General features: G+C 45.5%; 1 protein-coding gene across 1 annotated transcript in view; it reads right to left on the bottom strand.

Annotated features, from left to right (window-relative positions):
• Maea (macrophage erythroblast attacher) overlaps positions 1–22,282 on the bottom strand; it is a 39,553-nt gene that overhangs the window by 4,982 nt on the left and 12,289 nt on the right. Inside the window, exons 2-5 of the mRNA XM_021163057.2 lie at positions 11,624–11,806; positions 9,698–9,901; positions 7,438–7,560; positions 4,427–4,503 (exon numbers count right to left, since the gene is read on the bottom strand). Of these exons, the coding sequence (XP_021018716.1) occupies positions 4,427–4,503; positions 7,438–7,560; positions 9,698–9,901; positions 11,624–11,806 (587 nt within the window). The remainder of the gene's footprint in view (positions 1–4,426; positions 4,504–7,437; positions 7,561–9,697; positions 9,902–11,623; positions 11,807–22,282) is intronic.

The raw sequence follows: 22,282 nt of genomic DNA, 5'->3' as shown, positions 1-22,282 counted from the left end.
GGGTTTCTCTGTGTAGCCCTGGCTGTCCTGGCACTCACTTTGTAGACCAGGCTGGCCTCGAACTCAGAAATCCGCCTGCCTCTGCCTCCCGAGTACTGGGACTAAAGGCGTGCGCCACCACGCCCGGCTCAAACCTCCAATTTTAAGGATCTGGACTAACAGGTTTTTCAGAGTCTGACACAAAGGAATACCATGTGCTGGGGGGTGAGGATGGAGCTGTGTGTGTGCATGGTCAAGATATCAGGAGATGGGTTCACTTAGGACTAGAATTACTGCTTGAGCCTTGAGTTACTCCAATTGCCCTGAGTGCTTACCCTTCATGTCCAGGGACTTCTAGTCCAGTATTTTCCATAGAAAGTTGTTGGGCTGGAGAGATGGCTCAGTGGTTAAGAACACTGGCTGCTCTTCCAGATGACCTGAGTTCAATACCCAGCAACCACATGGTGGCTCACAACCATCTGTAAAGGAATCCAACGCCCTCTCCTGGTTGTCTGAAGGCAACAACAGCAAGTGTACTCACATACATAAAATAAAAATAAAATCTCACTGGGCAGTGGTGGCACACGCCTTTAATCCCAGCATTTGGGAGACAGAGGCAGGCAGATTTCTGAGTTTGAGGCCAGCCTGGTCTACAAAGTGAGTTCCAGGACAGCCAGGGCTACACAGAGATACCCTGTCTCAAAACAAAACAAAACAAAAAAACAAAAGTTGTGTGAAGCACCTCAGGCCCACAAATGCAGTCTGACCTTTCAGACTGTGACACATATGGCTGGCTCCTGACCAGCATGGAAGGACTGGGCAGCCAGGAGGAGGAATATAAGAAGTCTCCTCTCTGGCCAGTGACCCTGAGGGCCTTAGGTTTTCCATCTTCCCATAAGGCCTCATCCACTGTCATATCTTCTACACCCCCAGTCCTTCCTGTAGAACCAGACCATTTAAACAGTGGCCAGTGACACAGCAGAACCCAAGGAACCAAGTCTGAATGGAGATCAGCCCTATGCTAAAAAAAGAGCTAGAGGTCCTGGGAACCTGAGGCAGCCTTGAGGTATGTGTATGTATGCTTAGAGAATAAAGTTGGTAGAAAATGTTACCAAACAGTCCCCCAAGGAGTAGCAAGATGGCCACAAAGCCAGAGGAAGAGGGAGGCATGTTCAGGTTTAGGACATAGCCAGCTGGTTGATATAACTTTCCAGTCAACAGAAACAGTGGACAGAGACCAATATCAGGCCTAGGACTCTGACATCTTAATCTCAAGGCAAAAGAACTGACCTTGCTTTAATGTACATCACAAACAGTATAAGGAAAAAAATAACCTCAAACGAAACAGAACAAAACAAAACATACTGTTTGACACTTCATTGTTTCCCAGGGGTTACATGTTGATGGCTTGGTTGCCAGCCTGCGGCACGATTTGAGGTACCAGAAAGTTTAAGAGGTAGAGCCTAGGAATGAGTTAGGTCACCTGTATGTTCCTGAAGGAATGGTGGTTCCCTGGCCCCTTCTCACTCTGTACTTCCTGACTGCCGTGAACTAGGCAGCTGTGCTGCAGAATAACTTCTGCCGTCAGGTCCTTCTCACCACAGGCCTGTGCAATGGGACTAAGTAACCATGGACAGGAAACACAAGCCAACATGAGCCCATTTGCCCACAAAGGTGTTTGCCTCAGGTATGCATCATAGTGGTAAAACTGACAACTGACATACAGTGATGTCAAATTTTTCTTTGAATACCAGAGTGTGAGACATCCAGAGACTGATATACCCAAACCAGCCAGCCAGCCAGCCCTTGAAAGCTCTGTGGAGACTGACAGTCCCCTGTACCACTGTGGAGACACAGGTCAAGTCTCAGGTCAAAGGCTGAGGAGAGGACTGCTTCAGCTCAGGAGTCTGAGGTTGGGCAGTTCACTGCGAGCCTCTTTCTTTCTTCCTTAAATGGGAGGAACTTGCTATGTAGACCAGGCTAGGCTATCACCAACCTCACCAGGATCCACTTGCCTCAACCTTCTAAATGCTAGGATTAGAGATATATACCACTATTCCTGGCATGACCAAAGTCTTTAACTCAGTGATAGAACACTTGCCTACCATGCTCAGGGCCCAGAAAGAAGGGGATCAAAGGAGGACACTGACTGTGTAGGTAGGCCATGCTCTCCTAGTCACAAATGCATGAGATAAGGTGAAGTAAGGCCCACAGCCAGCTCTAGCTGCCCTACCCTCACCCTCCCATGCTCCTAAGAAAGAGCAGTCCTGGGTTTACTAAAAGCTACACCTGGGCTGGGCCTGCAGGACTCTCTGGTGGGACATGTTACTGCTGAGTCTCAGCAATCACAGTGGAAATGTCACCAGTTCAGCACAAGTCCAAGGTCAACCACATGAGGTCCCCTGCTCATCACAGTTTCATGTGGCAGTCTAAACACTAATAGCTATCAAGTGAGCTAGGCTGGCATCCCAACCAAACCATGTAAACCATGTGATCAGGCTGTGTCCCATCTTCTCCACCTGAGGAATAGTAATCAGCTTTAAGTAACAAGTATGCCCACCAATTCAGTTGCTTGGTCTGATGTTTTATTCATGGCCACCTGAATGTTCTTCCCTGCTCACACTCCAGGACTGAGCAGAAGCCTTGGAAAAGCTAGAACTGAAGAACCCCAACTACAGAAGTTACTGCTCCAGCTTTGGCATGTACTGACTAGACACCTGGTAGAGACACTAGGAAGGCTTTAAAAGCTGACTAAATGCAAGTGGGTCGGGAGAAGGAAACTGCCACATGGAAACTGGAGCATGGCACTCTCTGCGACATTTCAGTCAAACAAGAGTAAGCAGGAATGACAGCTGGCCTTATGTTTGATGACTGCTAGAGACCCATGTGAGGGTAGAGACTACCTGTGAGGGTAGAGGCCACATGGGCAGCCAGCCACTCTTTCCTGTACCTTTAGGGCAGAAATAGACCTCAGAAGCTCAGATATGCCTGCAGAAAGCCCTCAGATAATCTTCCTGCTGTGAGCATGCTCTCAAATGATCATGTAGAAAACATCACAACAGAAACTTTTAACTGACCGGTTCAGTTTCCCTTGGAGCATACTTGTTACTTAAAGCTGAAGACTATTTCCCAAGTGGAAAAGATGAGACACAGAGCCAAGATCATGTGGGACCGTGAAAGGCAGCCTGCTTTCTGGCTGAGCTAGGTTTAAACCCCGGAGACCCAGAAGATAACTCTGCAAGGGATGGAAGAAAGTTTGCCACACTCCCAGACACTAGGCTCCTGACATGAGGCTTCAACTCCATAATTCTGTGGCCATCAGTCCCATAGGGCAACACCCCAAGCTCCTGGTGTTCTGTCTGGACTCTACCCCCCACAGTTACCTGCCAACAGCCAGGTAGGCCTGACCTACTATAGAAGAGGCTTCTTGTCCCCTCCTCCCTCTCTTACTCTTGTCTCTCTCTCTTGCCCTCTTGCTCCCCCTCTCTCCACATGCCCTTCCTCCCCTCTTTCCATGTGACCATGGCCAGCCTCTACTTCCCTCTTAGCTCTCCTTCCCCACCAGGACAATAAATGCCTTAAAACCATGGACTGCCTCTTCCCATTGGGACCACTGTGCTGGAGCAATGGAGAAGGTCTTCCTCTAAAGAGCCATGCATCTAATCTCCCATCCCCCAACCCCCCAGGCCTCCCTGTGTTCCCAAACACAGTCTCCACCAAGCCAAGCAGCCCAGGACACTCTCTCCTCCCCGAGGGGATCAGCCAGAGTTTTCTTTTCCCACCCTTCTCCCTTCAGCCCTGGGCTAGAGCCCGCCTGCAGGCCCCACTCTGTTCTCAGCTCTTCTGCAGCATCCAGCAGTGTCTGAGAATGAGAACCTGCTGTCCCTGGCCTCCGTACAACCTGGGGGCCCCAGAGCCAGATCTTTCAAGGCACCCAGCAGTGTCTGTGGTACCCGAGAGTCTGAGCCCAACACCAGCAATTCCTAGGGGACCTCAGACTGCGTATCCCCACCCCTGGAGCTGTGTTCTACGGCTTTTCACAGCACAATGGCTGCCCTACAATGGCATGGAGTGCATGCAAACTTCCTGAGTCCACCTCCATGAGCAGCTCTAGTCCCATGGTGGGCCAGACGCAGGACACCATTCTAACCCACAGGATCACACAGGTTTACATGGGTGGTTGGTTGGGATGCCAGCCTAACTCACTTGGCAGCTATTGGGGTCTACAGTGCCACATGAAACTGCCTGATGAGCAGGGGACCTCAACCTAATCTCTGGCTTGGGAACACAGAGATTTAGTGGGCATGCACGACCGAGGCCATCAAACTGGAAGTGCCCATCATGTGTTTCCCTGTCCAGCACTCCAACCATGAGGGTGGAGAAGAGGCAATGGCACGTAGTATCCTGCCTTACCATAGAAACCTTGTATATGGCATATCCTACCTACCTCACAGCATCCAGGCGCTTGTTCTGCCGGACAAGTTCAATGAACTCCTGAATCCTGAGGCTGAACTCTAGGCAGCTCTGAGGGAAAAGACAAGAGTTAGAAGGTGCCACCTGTCAGCATTGCCATGGCCTAGGATCCACAGGTCTCACAATTTCTACCATTGAAGCTCAGGGTGCAGGGAAGAAGTGTGATTACCACAGCCTCTATTCTGACAGAAGTGGCAAAAGTTTTCTTCTGGCAGGGCCAATGCATTATGCAGAAGATAAGCCTAGTCCCCTGAGGCAGCCATGTTGCATTCAAATGGGCAGCAGACAAGGACTGTAATCAGTTCCCAGAGTACATCAGATAAGGTGACTGACTACATTAAGGGAACCCTGCCAACTCCCCAAAGGCCAGAGGTCTTCCAGGTCCCATAGTGCACAAATACTACAGAGCACTGCTCCTCTAAACATACATCCTCCAGCTGGCACGGTGGTGCACATCTTTAATCACAGCACTCAGGAGAGGCAGAGGCAGGCAAAGCCTTGTGATTTCAAGGCCAGATTGGTTTATATAGTGAGTAGTTAGCTCCAGGACAGCCATGGCTGTGTAAAGTGGACTTGTTCAAATAAATAAGTAAATAAATAAAATGAAGTGCCCTCCCCACCATTACCACCAGGCTTCAACTCAGCACATTTCTTGTCTGTCCTGTAACTGCCTGAGCTGGTGGCTGCTCCAGAATAGGTGGGTCCTGTGAATGGCAGAAGCTCCAAGATTTGCAGTTGTGAGGAAGCTCTAAGGTCAGCACTGAAGTGACTCTTAAGGATAGACAGTACAAGTGAACTGGTAGACGCAGTTTATATAGAAGCCCAGAGCCGAGCTGACTCTGAAAGCAGTGCTACAATCCAGTGCAGCACAAGTTCCTTAACAAAGGAAGCCAGCCAGCAGAAAGTTCAGCTGCTACCACCTCACACAGAAGCAAGCAAGAATCTAAAGATCTTCAGGTACAGGCAGCAGAGCACTTGCCCAGCATATACAAAACCAATATCAATCCAGCACCTAGGAGGCCGGAGGTAAGGCCTCAGGAAATCTGAGGTTAGCCTGGGCAATGTCCTCTAAAAGCCACTCAAAACTTTCAGCACACATAAAATACTTTCCTGCCAGAACAGGAATGAGGACATAAAACCTCGTCTAAGACTAATTATCATGTCCTTGACCACATATAAGACTTAAATTCAATCCCCCAGTGCTGCATCCTTTCCCATCTAGCTGCCTCTGTGTACCCAACTCTGTGTACCATGGCCCATTTCAGTGTAACCCCAGCAGAACACACTCCACACAGCTACACAAGGCAGCTGCTTTGACACCGTATTCCATCAATACAACGTAACCGTACCCACATTGCTCTGCATGAGGAAACCAAGATGAAGGGGAATGTCGACTCCTTCTGATCCCTGCACTGTACCCTCTGCACCGAGGCTGAAGGCAAAGCAGGCTGGAAGCACAGCACAGTCTAACCCAGAGAACAGGAACTGTCCTGAGTGGTGGGTAGCAAGCTTGAAATGATCAGGAAAAGACAGGGTATTCCAAGGCTCCACAGGGCCAGTCTGGCCCCACTGATGTGTGGAGAGGTGCTTGTGGCTCTCTGTTCACTTGAAAGCCATACAAGTCTGCACAGTAGAGCCCTGTAAGCTTCAGAATAACACTGTTCCTTCTACAGTTGGTGGGCACCAGTGCGATGTTTAAAAGCAAAGGTATTAAAGGAAAAGCAGATTTTTGTTTTGTTTTGTTTTGTTTTGTATTTTTGAGACAGGGTTTCTCTGTGTAGCCCTGGCTGTCCTCGAACTCAGAAATCTGCCTGCTTCTACCTCCCGAGTGCTGGGATCAAAGGTGTGCGCCACCACGCCCGGCCAGGTTGTTCTTTAGTGTCCTGCCAAATCTAGAGTTCTAAGCTAAATTAGAGATCATCTCTTGGTGCCCTGTTATATGGTATTCCCAATTTAGTGAAACTGAGTCTGAGATGCTCCTCGTCCCATCCATCAGTGTCTGATCTGTAAGACCTTAGTACATGCAGTGTGGCTCTCTGCCCTGACTGATGGGAGAGGAGAGCATACGTGCATGTGCACATTCCGATTATACAGGCAGTTGTGATGGCAGGCCTGTCCCTAGGCACCGTCACAGAGTTTCTGGACAACTGGTAACATCCCCTTATATCTGACTCTCGACCCCAAAGCAGTGCTCACCCCTTCTCTCAGCACTCATTCAGCACCTCAATTTTGTCTATCCCTGGCCCACATGAAACACCTACAGTAAATTTAGCAAGCTTGTAGACGTGCTCCCTGAAGAGAACAAAGCTTAGGAAGATCGCTTACAGAAGAGGGCGGGCAGAGGGGCGGGCGGGCAGAACCGAGCAGGCCAGACTTATGTGTCAATTCTGGCATTTCTTTTAGGAGTTCTACACCAAGATCCTTTCTTTATGGAGCCCTGAGTGGCAGAGTGTCATTCTTGGCTCGTAACTCTATGCACCCCAACAACCTTAACCAGATGGGTTAAAGCAACGCTTAGCTTAGAACACAAGAAACATAGCTCCTCTGGGGGAAGCAGGGCTACTAATTAAAGCTAACACATTTCTGCTACAAAACAGAGAGCAGGTTTAGGTTCTGTGGCTCTGTGCTTTAAGTGTATATTCGGTAGACACCACAGTCCAGAGTTCTGCGGCCCTTATCTGACGGTGTGGGGAATCCACAGGCTGCCTCAACTTTAAGTGCAGCGGAGTGAACATGCTGTACACCTAACAGGGCTGCAAACCAATACAAGAGGCTACTCCTAAGGAAGCACCGTCACCCAAACACCACGAACCCCACCCCAAACCCAACAACTCTGCCTCCCAAACTAAAACCAACCCAAAAGACCACAAGCAGGTGAAGCCATGGTGGTTCTGGGTAGGTGACACAGCTTCCACCCAACCTTGGCCCCTCCTCCAATAGAGACCCATCCATTCCCACCAGGCCCAGCCCAGAAAGCTCACACACCTTCATCTTCCGGAGTCGGGACTTGTTATCATGGCACCAGGCAAGGCAGGTGGCTGTCTCACGCCTCTCCAAGGACTCCTCCACTTCTTTGGCTGTCAGGAACATCTCGATATTCACAAGGTCCTTAGAGGAAGGGGCAGCTCAGGTCACAACGTGCCTGTGGCCTACAAGCAGGGGCAACTAGTTTCTACCATCTTCACTCCAGCCTCCCACCCTGAGTTTAGGCTCAGCCGTAGTACTCCCTACATTAGGTCAAAACTGTCTAGGGCACTGCTCATAGACAAGGCAGTAAGATTCCAGGGAAGAAAAATGGTCCACGAGGACTGGGAAGCTGACATATGGCAGATGCCTACTGGCTAGGGGAACCAGAACCATCCTGCTGTAGTAAAGGAACAACAAGGAACACAAGCATTATGCACACTAGGACTGGCTCCCAGCAGGCTTCAGGCTCTCTATGGTTTAATCTTGTCAACTTGATGAGATCTAGAATCACCATGGAAATTAATCTCTGCACGTATCTTTAAGGGATTATGTAGATTAGGTAAACTGAGATGGGAAAATTCATCTTAAAATGTGGTTTGTACCATTCCAAGGGCTACGAGTCTCAAGACTAAAAAGGGAGAAAGCAGGCTGAGCCCTAATAATTACCTCCATTTCCTGACTGTGTATACACACAACCAGCTGCCTCCTGATTCTGCTGCCACGCCTTCTCTGACAGGATGGACTATCTCCTGGAACTCTGTTAACCCTTCCTTCACTAACCTGCTTTTGTCAGGCATTTTGTTGTAGCAACAACAAAAATAACTAACACCCCCACCAGGTCCCCAACATAAGGTATAACCTCCTCCAAGTCCTCAGAAGGTGTACAATGCTTCTACAGCCTACACACTAATGTTCTGCTTTGTCTATTCTGAACACATTTGAAAGTGAGTGAGAGAGTGTGTGTGTGTGTGTGTGTGTGTGTGTGTGTGTGTGTGTGTGTGTGTGTGTGTGATACAACACTCTCCCTAGTACCTATGCTCTTTGAAGAGGGCCAAAGATGGATCATCTGCTGAGCTCTGGAGGATTCATCCAAGGTCAGGACCCCTCTACATCAAAGGGTCCATCAAGATTAGCAAAAATGAGGGGCTGGGCTAATGAGATATATGCACATCACAGGAAAAGCAGAAAAGTTATCTGAAGAAAATGGATATGCCTTCAGATTTTTAAAAATCCCACTGATGTATCTATTGGTGGGCAGACACACGGAGGACCACCTGCAGGAGCCAGCTCTCTCTTTCTACCAGGTAGTCCATAGGGCTCCAGATCAGTTACTTCTTGGCAGCAAGTGTCTTACCTCCTAGACCATGTCACCAGCCTGAAAACATCATTTCAAAAGCAAAATTTCTTTCTGAGGTGTACTCTAACAAAACTGTTTCTCAACTAACAAGGAGAATACCAGCACAAAACAACTGATAATTTCTAGCTGAGCCATAGGCAGTATGTTCTGGCTAGGATCTACAGAGACCTGATGTCACCATCATATGCCACCATTGGACACTATACATGCATGACAATGACCAGGGGAGGGAAGGGAGCTGAAGTTATGGGACGCTCCTTCCAGAGGATGGCTATGCGGGGCATGCAGATCCATCTGCTCAACATGGTGTAGACACAGCCTTTAAGTAAAAGAAATCATAATAAAAATCTCCTATCTTTTTCCATGTCAAGATAAACAATTTTAATAAGCAGACTTGAGTGATGGTGTGAGATAGCTCAGTTGGGTAGACACTTGCCACCAAGCATGACTACCTGAGTTCAAGTTCCACAACTTCTATGGTAGGATTAAATTGACTCCCAAAAGATATTCATGATTGCCCAAAGATATGCAAATTTCCCAAGAAATTCATCATGACATGATAAATTTAATAAAAAAGTTTAAAAAAATGGATTACAAGAAAAAAAATAGGGTAACCCATGGGCTCAGTGATGCACTCTGTGGTGGCCAAGCACAGGCTGGGTTTTCAGTGTCTAGCAGCAGTGGCCCTAACAGTGGTCTGATCAGGGGCCTTTCCCTAGCTATGTCCATGTCATTGATTCAAGAGAGCTCTGTCAAGAGCACCAACCTCCTGGCCACCACAAAGCTAACAAGTTCAAGCTGTCAAGTCAATTGTATCCTGTGACTGTCGCTGACTGTTGGGCACCCACCACAGGTAGGAACAGAAGGGAATGCAATAGTCCTCACCCCCCCGGCAGGGGCCTGGGAGTTGGAAAAGCCCACCTCGATGCCACTCTGGCGAGCCAGCTTCACGGCTGTGTTGTAGTAGCCACAGCGTAGCAGATGTTCCACCATCATCCGGTCCATGCGCTTCCGCTTCCACATGCTGGCTGCTGCTGGCTGGTCACTGCTGTGCTCCTTGAGGTGCTCAATCCTACGTTTGCAGAGCTTGGCGCTCTCATCCTCGGCCTGGATGGACTCTACTGCCTAAGTCACAGCAGACACAGTTGAGATGGTTTGTCCCATGAACCACACTACCAACCATGAAAACATATGTATGCGCCTCTCCTCTGAAGGCTCACGAAAAGATAAGCAAGGAAAAGTAAAAGCTGGGGACGTTGTTGGACTAGATACAGAAATAAAAGAAATCGGGTCCTACCTTTCTTTGGGGTGAATTTGTATGAGACAGTGATGACCGAGAGAAGCATGACACACCGCCGACCACGTGCTTGTCAAGCACATGGGAGGCCTCACTTCACTCAGAAAGGTTTACCATAAATATCTATTTTGTTTGGTTAAGCTGCATTGTCAGATGCTTAAAATCGGAAGTTTGTTGTACTTCCTCTCTTACTATTTACTATGAAGTGATTCTTCACTCATTCATTCATTTTGCGATAGGATTCAACTCTGTAGCCCTAGGCAACCTGGAACTTGCTATGTAAACCAGGCTGTCGTCAAACTCAAAAATTCCTTCTGGCTCTGTCTCCTGAATACTAGGATTAAAAGCATGTGTCATTGTGCGGAGCCTGTTTTTTAAATCATATATATACTTTAAAAAGTCAACTTAGTTCTAAGTTAAATCCTAGGTAAAAATGTTTTCAATATGCACCATTGCCCAACATGGCTGTCATAACCCTGTGTGTCACTGAATTTCTCAAAGACCAGTGTCACCAAGGAACCAGGTCTCATGTCATTAAGGGTAATAGTCATATAGCTAATAGCTAAATGCAAGAGACCACAAGGCAGGCCCCTACTGGCTTTCTTTCCTCCAACACCATCACTTTCTGCCCTTTCCTTGGCTACTGTTGAGGTTGCTCAGTCTGAACTCTTTGTCTCACTGTGTAACACACTATGTAAGTTTATCTCCACCCGTTGTACAGGTCTATGAGCCAATGACTTTAGTACCCTATCATTCACCCTGTCCTGTCTCTACCCTTCTCTGGGCAACCACACCAAAGTCCATGATCTCTAATATGTTTTGCCCTTCTATGTACACTGTATTCTACACAATCTCTTTGGAACCACTTTCCAAGTCTTGGTATTGAGCTAATACTTTAAGCCTGGTTATTATTTGCTTGTGACAGAGTCTCACTATATGGCCCTAGCTAGCCTGGAGCTTAGTATATAGACCAGCTAGCCTTAAACTCAAACAGATGGTCTCTTCTTCCCAGATGCTGGGATTAAAGGTGTGTGCCACAGTATTCAGCCCTGGTTAACTTTTTTTTAAATCTGGCATTTTCACTCATTCTTTTTAAAACTCTAAATAAACTTTTATACTTTCTGATTCCTATAGGTTTTCAAGTTGTTTTCTGGCCCACTATCCTGGGTGCCCAAAGTCATCTGTCAAGTCACTTCCCATGTTCAGATAATGCTCCAAGGCAGCTGCAGTCCTCTGGCCTTTTCTTACATCTGACTCCTATCTGTGACTGAGACTGCTAATTCTCTTCTGCTGTCTGAGTTCTCTAACCCCTTTGGGACGATGTTTTAAAGGACTATCTATTCATGTCTTCATCCTCAGGGCTAGGTCATTTTGACAGTTCCAGGAAATTCTAGGGTGAAACACCAGTAGTCTCTGCAAGTCCTAGCTTCCTCATAGGTCAGGCTTAGGACATTTTCAGTTCTCTTTCTAGCAGCATGAGGCCAGGACATCCTGCCCACAGTTTGCCTGTCTCAGATCTCCTAGCCAGGGCCCACTCCCAGAGGACAAACCTTCCTCTTGAGGACACTCAGCTTCTCCACCACACCATCCAATAGGCTGACCACAGAGTCCACAGCTGGGCAACTACTCAAGGTCTTCTCAAGCTCAGCTACCACCATGGTGACGTGGCTAGTCTCTCGATCGATGTTCTTCTGAGCAGCTCGGAAGCGTTTATTCAGTGTCTCATAGGGCACCTAGACAAGAAAAGGCACAAAGAACCTCAGCCCTGACCTTCAATACATAGATACAGCCCTGCACATGGGCCTCCTGCACATTCAATACATAGATACAGCCCTGCACATCTGGCACAGGCAGCCTACAACTCTCAGCTCTCAAAAAAACAGCTCACAGCACCCTGACTAGGATCCACAAGTATGATGACTGGAGGCAGTCCAGAGCCTGGAGGGGAGGCTGACCTAAGACAGGCACATGATGCCCTAGCCCTTGAGCAGTGCTAGGCCACAGTCTTTACACAGACAGACAGACCCCCCCCCCCATGGACAAAATAACTCCAAAGTTCATCTAGAAAAACAGTTTAAAAAGTGACCAAAGAGGAGGTAAGAGAAGGGGGCTTCTCCCCATTTGGCAGTGGGGAACTGGAGGTGAGGATCACACTGGAGGGACAGGACAGTCAGGATGAGTCCAAAAGCTTCATATCATCCAGGGCTGATGTGAAGTCATCATATTTCATGTGGAATTACATATGAGCATTAACATTTCTCTTCTATGAAAATGTTTTTATTGCGATTGCAACAAACAAACAAAACCAACCCATTTCCCACATAAAGAAGAGATCAATGTGAGGAATAAGGTATTTTCTGCCTTTCCAGAGAATCACTGCCACAACTCTCTCTCCACACTTCTCACTCATTTCCTGGCCCAACTGTGAGCACAACACAAGTAAACTATGCCTGAACACCATGCCCCACCTCTGTGACAGGCTAAGCTACAGCCACAGCTCATATCTCTACTGTCAAGTATTGCTAGTATTAACTGTACACCCAGTCTGATCTACAGAAAATTCCAGACATTGATCCTATCTCAAAGCAGCAACAACAAAATCACACTCAAACCACAGAATGTATCCACAAAGTGTCTTGCTGGTAAGGATGGAACGCTGCTGAACCATCAGAGGATTACTATGAACAGACAACTACATCTAGTAGCAGGCCTACTCTTGGTATGCAACTAGGAGCACATCTCTACAAGATGTTTGCATACATGCTCACTGCAACATCCCCATCTGAGTGTTCACCAACAAACGAACCAAGAAAGCGCAGCATAGACACATGATCCAGCTTGACAATGGAAAAGCCTGCCATACACCACGATCCAGATGAGACCTAAGGGTATCGTGTTAATGAGCTGATCACAGCATGACAAAGGTTTCAGTCCACTGAACACGATTCCTAAAAAGATCAAGCGCTTAGAGAACAAAAGTAGGATGCATGGTCAAACTCTCTAATGGCAGAATTTCAGTTCTACAAAATAGAATGTTCCAGAGACCATGAGGGCACACGCAAGTAACAGCACAAGCTGAACATGTAACAATTCTAAGCTGTGCTTTCACTACAGATAGACAGGTAGATAGACAGACAGACATGTGGCTCAGTTGGTGCTGACAGCGCTTGTCCAGCACAATAGTAAGCCCTGACTTTGATCCCTACTCATTACAAAAACAGATTGTGCATAGTGGTGGTGTACACCTGTAATCCCAGCACTCAAAAGGTGGAGGCAGGGGGATCAGAAGTTCAAGATCAGATCCTTGCTGACTATATAATGAGTCTGAGGCAAAAGAAACCAACTAAGACTTTGATAGAATACAACCTGATAGACTGGGACCTGATATCAATACTATTATTCCTGAGCACGGTGCATACATACCTTTGTGATCCCAGCACTCAGGAGTCCAAGGCAGGAGGATACTGTATTTGAGCTTGGGCTGCATAAAAGTAATTCCATCTCAACATCATCACCACACCACGCAACGCCACGCCACAACATAAGGAAATAACTATTTTTTAAAAAAAGATTTATTTATTATTATATCTAAGTATACTGTAGCAGTCTTCAGACACACCAGAAGAGGGCGTCAGATCTCATTACGGATGGTTGTGAGCCACCATGTGGTTGCTGGGATTTGAACTCAGGACCTTCAGACGAGCAGTCAGTACTCTTAACTGCTGAGCCATCTCATCTCTCAAAGGCCAAGAAATAACTATCAGCAATAGTTGTTCTATTCCCTTAGCAATGTGCTGGTCTGAGATTAGCTATGGGTCAAATGAAGGTGGAAAACCCACCTCCACATCCACCCATACAAGTCCAACCACGAGGCAAAGGAAACAGTAGTTTTTGCAACAATATTAGGGCTAGGAACTCCCTGAGAGCAGTGAAAACCAAGCCATGCCTAGTCTATCTACCAAGACCATCCTGAAACAGATCACAGATCTAAACATAAAGCTAAAACTCCCTGAAAATCATCTAAGGAAGAAACAAGCCATTGTCATGACCTTGAAGAGGACACAAGCGTTGTAAATGACACTAACCACACAAACTATAAATGAAAATTCATCATTAACAGTCTTCACCAAAGCCAAGCTTCTGCCCTGCAGACAACCACCTAAGCAAAGAGAGTAGAATCAGACACCGGAAAGAAGCCATTAGAAATTTACACATCTAGCATGACCCCTTCCAAGGAAAATATGGAATGCCTACAAAAAAAAATTAATTATGATAGCAAAAACCCCATTCTCAAAACAAGTCAGAGAGCTCAAAAGAAATGCCTTCCATGACATACGGAAGATCTACATAGCTGCTTGTCACAGGAAATAGAAAAGAAAATGGACAGTGGCTACCCTTAGGTATCACCTTTTCATGAGCATGTTTCTGGATGAGCCAGCAGGCCAGTCCTCAGCAGAGCTGATGGCTTCTTAGCTGTGGGTTGTGTTCAACCAGGTGAAGAAGTAAACAGAGTGCATAAGTCAAACCCCGTGTGCACCCAGCTGGGCTGCCGCTGCTGTCGGTCTTCTGGCCTATCATACATAGGTCTCAGATCTGCACATCTTTGGATTAGAACTCTACCATGGACCTTCTTTTTCTGAGAATACACCACGCCCTGGTTTGCCAGGTATCTTGAAATCTCCCTGCCTTCAGACTCCCACAAGGCAATTCACTATTTTTAATATTTCTATAAACACATCCCATTGATTCTGGTTCTCTAGAGAACTCTGGTTCAAAGAGCAATTCAATCAAGCTGAGAAACAGTTGACCCCTGTTGGCACTTGAATAATTCTCTGCAAAGTTGGGCAGTTTCTCATGGAAAGAGACTCCCACCAGATGATTCAGTAACCCCATCCTTGAGGAAGGAAGAGACGGCCCAGTTCAATGCTCATCAACAGGGATGACAGTAAAGAAGCCATGGTGCCCCATCCACAGGAACTAGACTGTCAGTCAAAGGGACTAACCACTGTTGTATAAAGGAGTGGAGACTAGGCTCACAGAAGCAAGCTCCCTGGGAAGCTCTTCTCTCACAGACCAACTAACAGCAGGACTCCTCTGGGCACTGCACACCCAGCTGCATCTGACAATGTTTTAGGCATTCATTTGCCTCAACTGAATATGGCTGTGAACTATGGTTTTGTAAGGAACAAACAAACAAAAGAACATCCCTATCAATGTACCAAAAGGGAAGAAATGAAGGAGAAGGGGAAAAAAGACACAGGAAATGGGACAAATTAGACAGTATGGCTAAGTCTGTGGCATTACCATTATTATAAATCCAGACAGGATTTCATGTAGCCCAAGATGCCCTAAACTCATAATCCTTGTGCCTTGGCATCTTAGGTGCTTATATTATAGGCATATACTACCACAACTACTTCTTTCTTTTTATAAACAATGCTGGATATCAGAAATAAAAAAAAAAAATAGCTCACTAGCTACCATGAACTGAGCTCCAGGTTTGACCACCCCCCTCCATCATAAAGTAAGACATCTATAAACAGCAAAGCACCATGAGACCCACAGCTTTGGTTATCATAATACAAGTTACATGAAGCCAGGCAAGGCAGCATATGACTGTTATCCCAGCTACTCACAGCACTCGAGCAGGGAAATCATACATTTGAGGCTACCCTGGGCTACACAGCAAGGCTGTCTGCAGGGCAGGGAAGCGAAGCCCTCCTCTTTCCATACACGCATTTTTTGTGTAGCCCCGGCTGTCTTAGAATTTGCTTTGTAGGCCAGGCTAGCCTTGAACTCACAGACATCAACCTGTCTCTGCCTCCCAAGTGCTGATATTAAAGGTGTGAGCCAACACCCCGTGGTGGGAGAGTGAAATCTGTTCTTAATATATTTTAATTCAATGGAATCCAGATATTTTAATTTAGATATACAATCAAATTGTGTTTTCCCCCTCTTTATACTATGTCTTTAAAAGCAGAGTCCTCTTACCTCAGAGCAAATAACATTCCCAGTGTTCATAGCTTCCCTGATTGAGGATAGTACACACACACACACACACACACACATGTGCTGAGTAACTCTTCACTGTCTAAGACTCACATTACTGATGTGCAAGGGCCACAAGTGGAGCAGATGTGATGTGAGCCACAGATCATGCCTGGTTTCTTGACCCCATCAATCCACAGACCTATTCTGAAAATTGCTCATTATGCAGAGCCGTGTACACCAGCCAATCAGCCAGGCTGTACCTTTTTCTGTTGTCAGTAAAGCTAATCCTTACCAAATTAAAAAAAAAAAAAAAGGAGTATGCTGTTATTTTTATTTATATGATTCACAGACGCTAACTCCCCCTAGAACGTACCACTTACAAGGTTTCAGTGGAACTGCAAGGTTGTGAGGTCATTACGACTATCTACTCGGAGAGTGTTTTCATAAACATGCCACGGCCATCCCTCAAGACACAAGCACGCAGACACGACTGTCTCTGTTCTTGGAATTTCACACAACTGAAACCTTAGGTTATAGGGACGTTCCCTGACCTTTGACTTAATGTTGTTTCAGAAACCGATCCACGATGTTACCATGATGAACAGTGTTCTATGCTCTGTCTGGATGCATAATCCTGTGTTAATAACTCAGTTTATGTACACAAATTGAGACCACATGTACTTTGGGGCCATTATGAGTAAGGCTTTTGTTCCTTGTATGGACTACTTAATAAATGCCTAGGTTGTTTCAAAAGGTAGCACAACTGTTTTTCACTCCTATCAACAGTGTCTAAGGGTTTACAATTTCTCCACATCTTTCTTCTGTAGCCATTCTAGCAGAAGGAAACAGTATGTCCCAGTGGCTTTCTGGAAAAAGCCTTCGAATTGTTTTAGGTTTTGGAATGCATGTAGGTGCCCAGGGCCAGCATGTACAGGCTAGAAACTGGTATTAATGGTGTCTTCTTAATCCCTCTCTATTTTATCAGGGCATTTGGCTAGTCTACATAGCCAGCTGCCTTGGGATACCCTGTCTCAGCCTCTAGGACTAGGTGGCTACAAGGAAGCTCCCACATCATGGCTTTATGGGGGAGGTGCTGGGGATCTGAGCTCTGGTCTTCTAGCTTGCATTGTTGAAATCTTTGCTTTATCTACTATGCTTGCTCATTTTTGAAATTTAAATTATTACTCAACAGTAAGACTTCTTCATATACTCTAAATACTAGCTCTTACGAGAGAGGTGATTTGCAAATGTTTCTTCCTATTTTGTAAGCAGCTCTTTTGGTCATCTCAGGAAGCTTACACAAACAGTCTTTACTACATGAAGTTAAAAAGGTCGCAAGTCTCAGAGCAAGGTTGAGAGACTGGCTGAGCTAAGTCTGGCAAAGATACTCTTGTTGGTGGTTAGTTATGATCTCATGATCTCACATTTTCTTTTGGTATGCGCGCAGAGGAAGACGGCTCAGTGGGTAAAAGGCTTTTTTCCCAAGCCTGATCATCTGAGTTTGATACCTAGGACCCATATTACAGAAAGAGAACTGAATGCTGTTCTGATCTCCACTCATGCACGCCACACATAAGCCCACATTAATCCAGGCTAGGACCAGTGCTGCACAAGAATGCAGTGTCTGACAACCATGCATGAAGCCCTTTGCTCTATCCCCAGCAGCACACAGAACCAAGCATGGTGGCATATGCCCGAGTGCTTGTACTCAAGCAGGAGAATGGAATTTCAAGATCACTTGATAGTGGAACACATGTGATATGGCAGTAAACAGGGAAGTGATTTGGGCAGAAAGGTTTAAGGCGAGATGGGGAAGAGTAGGGGTGGGGGAGGGTTAACCAAAACTAAGGGTATATTAAAAAGTCATGTGAAAACCTATTTTGTAAGCTAATTAAACACTGAAATAAAAATTTAAAAAACACTTTGAATGTAGTCACTTTGCACTGGTGAATAATATTGCTCCCAAAGCCATAGGTTAGTAAATGAAAATTCCAGTGCCAGATGTGGGATCCCTCCCCAGTTGTCCCCAAAATAATACAGGCTCTACTGCCATTGCTCATGGTTTGTGAATCAGAATTGGATGGTTAAGACCCCAATGCTGAAAATACCGCACACTCTGGTGGCAGAAATAGAAAATCAAGATGGAACTGAGCTGGAAGCTTCCTTCTTGCTGGCTAGCTTTCATAGAGTGCTGGAAGGTGCTACATAGCCTGCTTGCTAGAGAGGAAAATTAGTCATTGGTAGACTTACTCAGCTGTGGAACCCATGTGCTACACTACCACCCTTCCAGGAAAGACCTGAGCACTGTTGCAATAGTGGTGTGGAATTCGCTGGGATAACTAACCATTTTCTGACTGGGTTTTGGACCCACAACACAGCAGGAACTGACAGTCGGTACTCTAAACCTGGTCAAAAGTTTATGGCTGGTTCCCTAGTGGGAAACTTACTATAGCTGCTTTGCTAAATGGCCATGCTGTCACACTGCCTTCTAACTATAACTATAGAACTATAACTATAGTTCTCAGTCCTGGTCAGAGAAGCTTCTCTTTGTAGCTAGCAAGAGTTAATGCAAAGACTCATTTAACTGACCAACGTGCTGAGAGTACATGACTGTTGTGTACTGGGCCCTAAATGGGACATCTGTGTGTCACCCCCTCCACAGCTCAAGGAACACTGAAGAGGGAGCAGACAGAATGTAAGAGTCACAGGATGGGGAAGAATGCTGTGGCTACCTGCACAAGATGGGGCCCATTAGTATCCCATCATGGATTGGGAAGAAGTTCATGAAGCCCTACACTCCACAAGGAGCTGCTGGCAATTAGAGGTTGCTGCAGGAGTGGGTATCTCTTTCTTCAGTGGTATACTGCCTATGCTCCAGTAGATAATTCCCTCCCATGCTCGTGCAAGCAACTCTAAATTAAACTTACTAGTTCACAAAAATATAAAACAAAGTAAGTAGGGGGACTTGTTGAAAGAAGATAGATTTGATAGGATAAGAGGGGATAAGAGGGTAGTAGGTGAAAATGAACAAATATATTTATATTCAAAAGGAGGGCTGGAGATGGCTCAACAGTTACAAGCACTTACTGCACCAATGTGTGGTAGCTCACAACTGTCTGTATCCAGTTGTAGAGGATCCCCTACTCTCTTCTAGACTCCACAGACATGGAGCACAGATGTGTGGTATACACTTACTTCCAGGGCAGCTAAGGCCACACAAAGAAACCCTGTGTCAAAAAAATCCTAAACAAACAAATGGCAAATGGAACAAGGGGTTAAAATAAAACTCGAAAGAAGTATGTTTAAAGTAAAAATGCAAAACGTAAAAACCTCATCATCCTTGGACATAAACTATACTTCAGGATCAGCCTGAGCTGCAGAAGACTCTCAGAAATACAAACCCTAAGAACCCTAACTTTATCACTGGGGCTCTGTCCCAAATCCAATCAGCTCTCAAAGCCATAGCTCAAGACCTGGGCCTTTATTTAGCATGTATAATCTCAAGATGGAGACAGACACTCTCTCCAAAACCAGTCTTCTCATGTTCACAGCTCCCCATAGAGCAGTCTTCCACCCAGGCTTGTGCTCAGGGGTTGAGAATCCAGACTCAAGGTCAGAGCTATTGCTGATATTGTTCTAGCTTTCTACAAGTTTTTTAATTTTAGATCTTTCATCTAGTTCTTTGACTTTTAGTTTTTGTGTATGATGTGATGTAGGGACCCAACTTTACTTTGTATGTGAAAACCCAGCTGTCTCAGCAAGGTGTTGAGTTCAAACTGTACAGTGTTGGGCTCAAACCTCAGCAATGCAAAATAAATAAATGCCTACCCTCAATCTGGGTAGATTTGTCTATTGTTTTGCAAATATCACCTGGTCACACCTCCATAAGAAGTTTTGAAACCCAAAACTCCAAGTTCTATAACCACTATTTATGAAGTTATCTTGGCTGGTTTGGGTTCCTGACTCATACTGTGGATTTACAAGCAGCTTGCCAATTTCTAGGGGGGAAAAGCCAGCTGAGCTTTTGATGCAGCTCACACTAACCCTGTGCATCAGTTCAGGAAGTAATGCTAACCTAACAATACTGTCTTATTCCTACATGCTGTATTATTTTTGTGCTACAGTAAATCAAAAATTGTTTTAGGCTGATCACTTCTAGGGTACAGAAATACAGCTTATTTTTATACACTGCTTCTGTACTCTGCAACACCGATGAACTATTATTAAGTCTAACTGTGTGATAACGTGCATTAGGCACCCATGATCATGTCATCTTCCTTCTTTCTTTCTGCTCTGGCAGTGTTGGCCTCCTTGTCTGTCTGCACTGGCTACAACCTACAGACCAAGGGTAGAATGTAAGTGGGTAAGGAGTAGTGTCTGTGCTGTTGCTGACCTCAGGGGCACTTTCAACTCTGACCGTTAGGTAGTATGTTGAACTCACTTTGTAGACGAGGCTAGCCTCGACCTCAGAAATCTGCCTGCCTCTGCCTCCCCAGTGCTGGGATTAAAGGCGTGCGCCACCACCACCCGGCTAGGTAGTATGTTAATGCCCCTAGCCCCTTCCCCACTGCCATGGCCAAAAAAAGGTGCTTTAGCTTGTCATTGTGTTTCTAGCTATTTCCACCAGTATAGGAAGGAAAGGGGTTGTTTCTGTTTTGTTTTTTGATGACATGAGGCATTTACTGTTCACAATTAAGTTAATTTACTGTTAACACAATTAGTATGTTAACATGCTGGTTTTTTAGAAGCCCTTTATAAGGCTGAGGAAGTTGGTGTTTTTAGCTTTAATAGGTGTTACTTTGTCAAGTGCTTTTTCTGCATTTCTTTAGTTGGTCACGCGGTCTCTGTCCTTTATTCCAATAATATGTACATTATACTGATTTCCACAAGTTAAACTAACTTTGCATTTCTGGGGTAATATTCATTTGGTATTTTGAGGAGTGTCAGCCCAGACTAACTATAGACTTCCTGATCTGATTTTCTTACTTCTACTTTCCAAGTGCTTGGGATACCAGCCTAGCTTAGATGCGGAAACTGCCAGGGCTTTAGCTTGTACTTATTCATAAAGAACACTGTTCTATAGTTTCCATGTGTTACTGTCTGACTTTGCTAGGAATAATACTAGGCTCACAAAAATGAAGTTTAAAAAATGCCCTTTCTTCCTTATTTCTTAGAAAAGTTTGTGTAGAGTTGATGTATTCCCTTTTAAAATGTCTAATAGAATTCACCAATAAAGCTATCCAGTACTGGGCTTTTCCAGGCAACTGGGAAGTTTTAAACAACTGCCTTTGCATATTGCAGGGTCATTAGTTATTGCTTTTTAACGAATAAAAATGCACTTTCTATAGTTCAACTCAATACGTTTTTCCTTTGATAACACATTGTTTGTACCCCCATCAGCTCTGTACAGAAACAAAGGTCCTACTTTTTCTTATACATTTGAATCAATTCTTAGTTTATGTCTGGAGGATTGTTTAGAAGACTATATTTGAGTTTCAATTTAGTCTTATTTTATCTGCTTGTGCCAATATTTAAAATTTTATACTTAGTACACATACTTGATATCTCTCAATGTGTCTGGGTGTAGCAGGAGTCAGTGACAATATTTTTCTTTTTTCTTTTTTTTTTAAATATTTACTTATTCTAAGCATTTGGGAGGTAGAGGCAGAAGGATCTGAGATGGAAGCCAGCCTGGTCTACATAGCAAGTTCTAGGACAGCCAGGGCTACAGAGAAATACTGTCTAAAAAACAAACAAACAAACAAACAAACAAACAAAAAAACCCAAAACCAACCAAACAACAATCAAAGATTTATGTACAGTAGTGGTTTGCCTACACCATGGGCATTGCCCACTGATGGCTGTGAGCCACCATGTGGGTGCTGGAGGCTGAACTCAGGTGTTCTGTCAGAATAGCTGTTCTTAACCTGGGCCATCACTCCAGCCCCCATATGATAACTCGGTATTTAAAGTCAGGCTCTCTCTAGTTAGCTGTTGTTGGAGTTACCAAACATCCTTGTTTCCACCATGGAAGCCCAGTCATGCACACATGACTTGCTGAGGCTGGAGAGAAGCAGCTGCATTCCCACCTGCCAAGCAGCACTCTGTTGTCTACTTCAGGGCCTCCTTTCCTCAAGCTGTCTCCCATACCTGCTTTGAGCTTTCTGACATCATTTGCTGAATACTCCCCTTCCCCACTGCCATGGCCAAAAGAAGGT

Source organism: Mus caroli, chromosome 5, assembly GCF_900094665.2.
Source record: "Mus caroli chromosome 5, CAROLI_EIJ_v1.1, whole genome shotgun sequence".
NCBI classification, from domain to species: Eukaryota; Metazoa; Chordata; class Mammalia; order Rodentia; family Muridae; genus Mus; species Mus caroli.
This window is presented reverse-complemented; position numbering and strand designations above follow the sequence as displayed.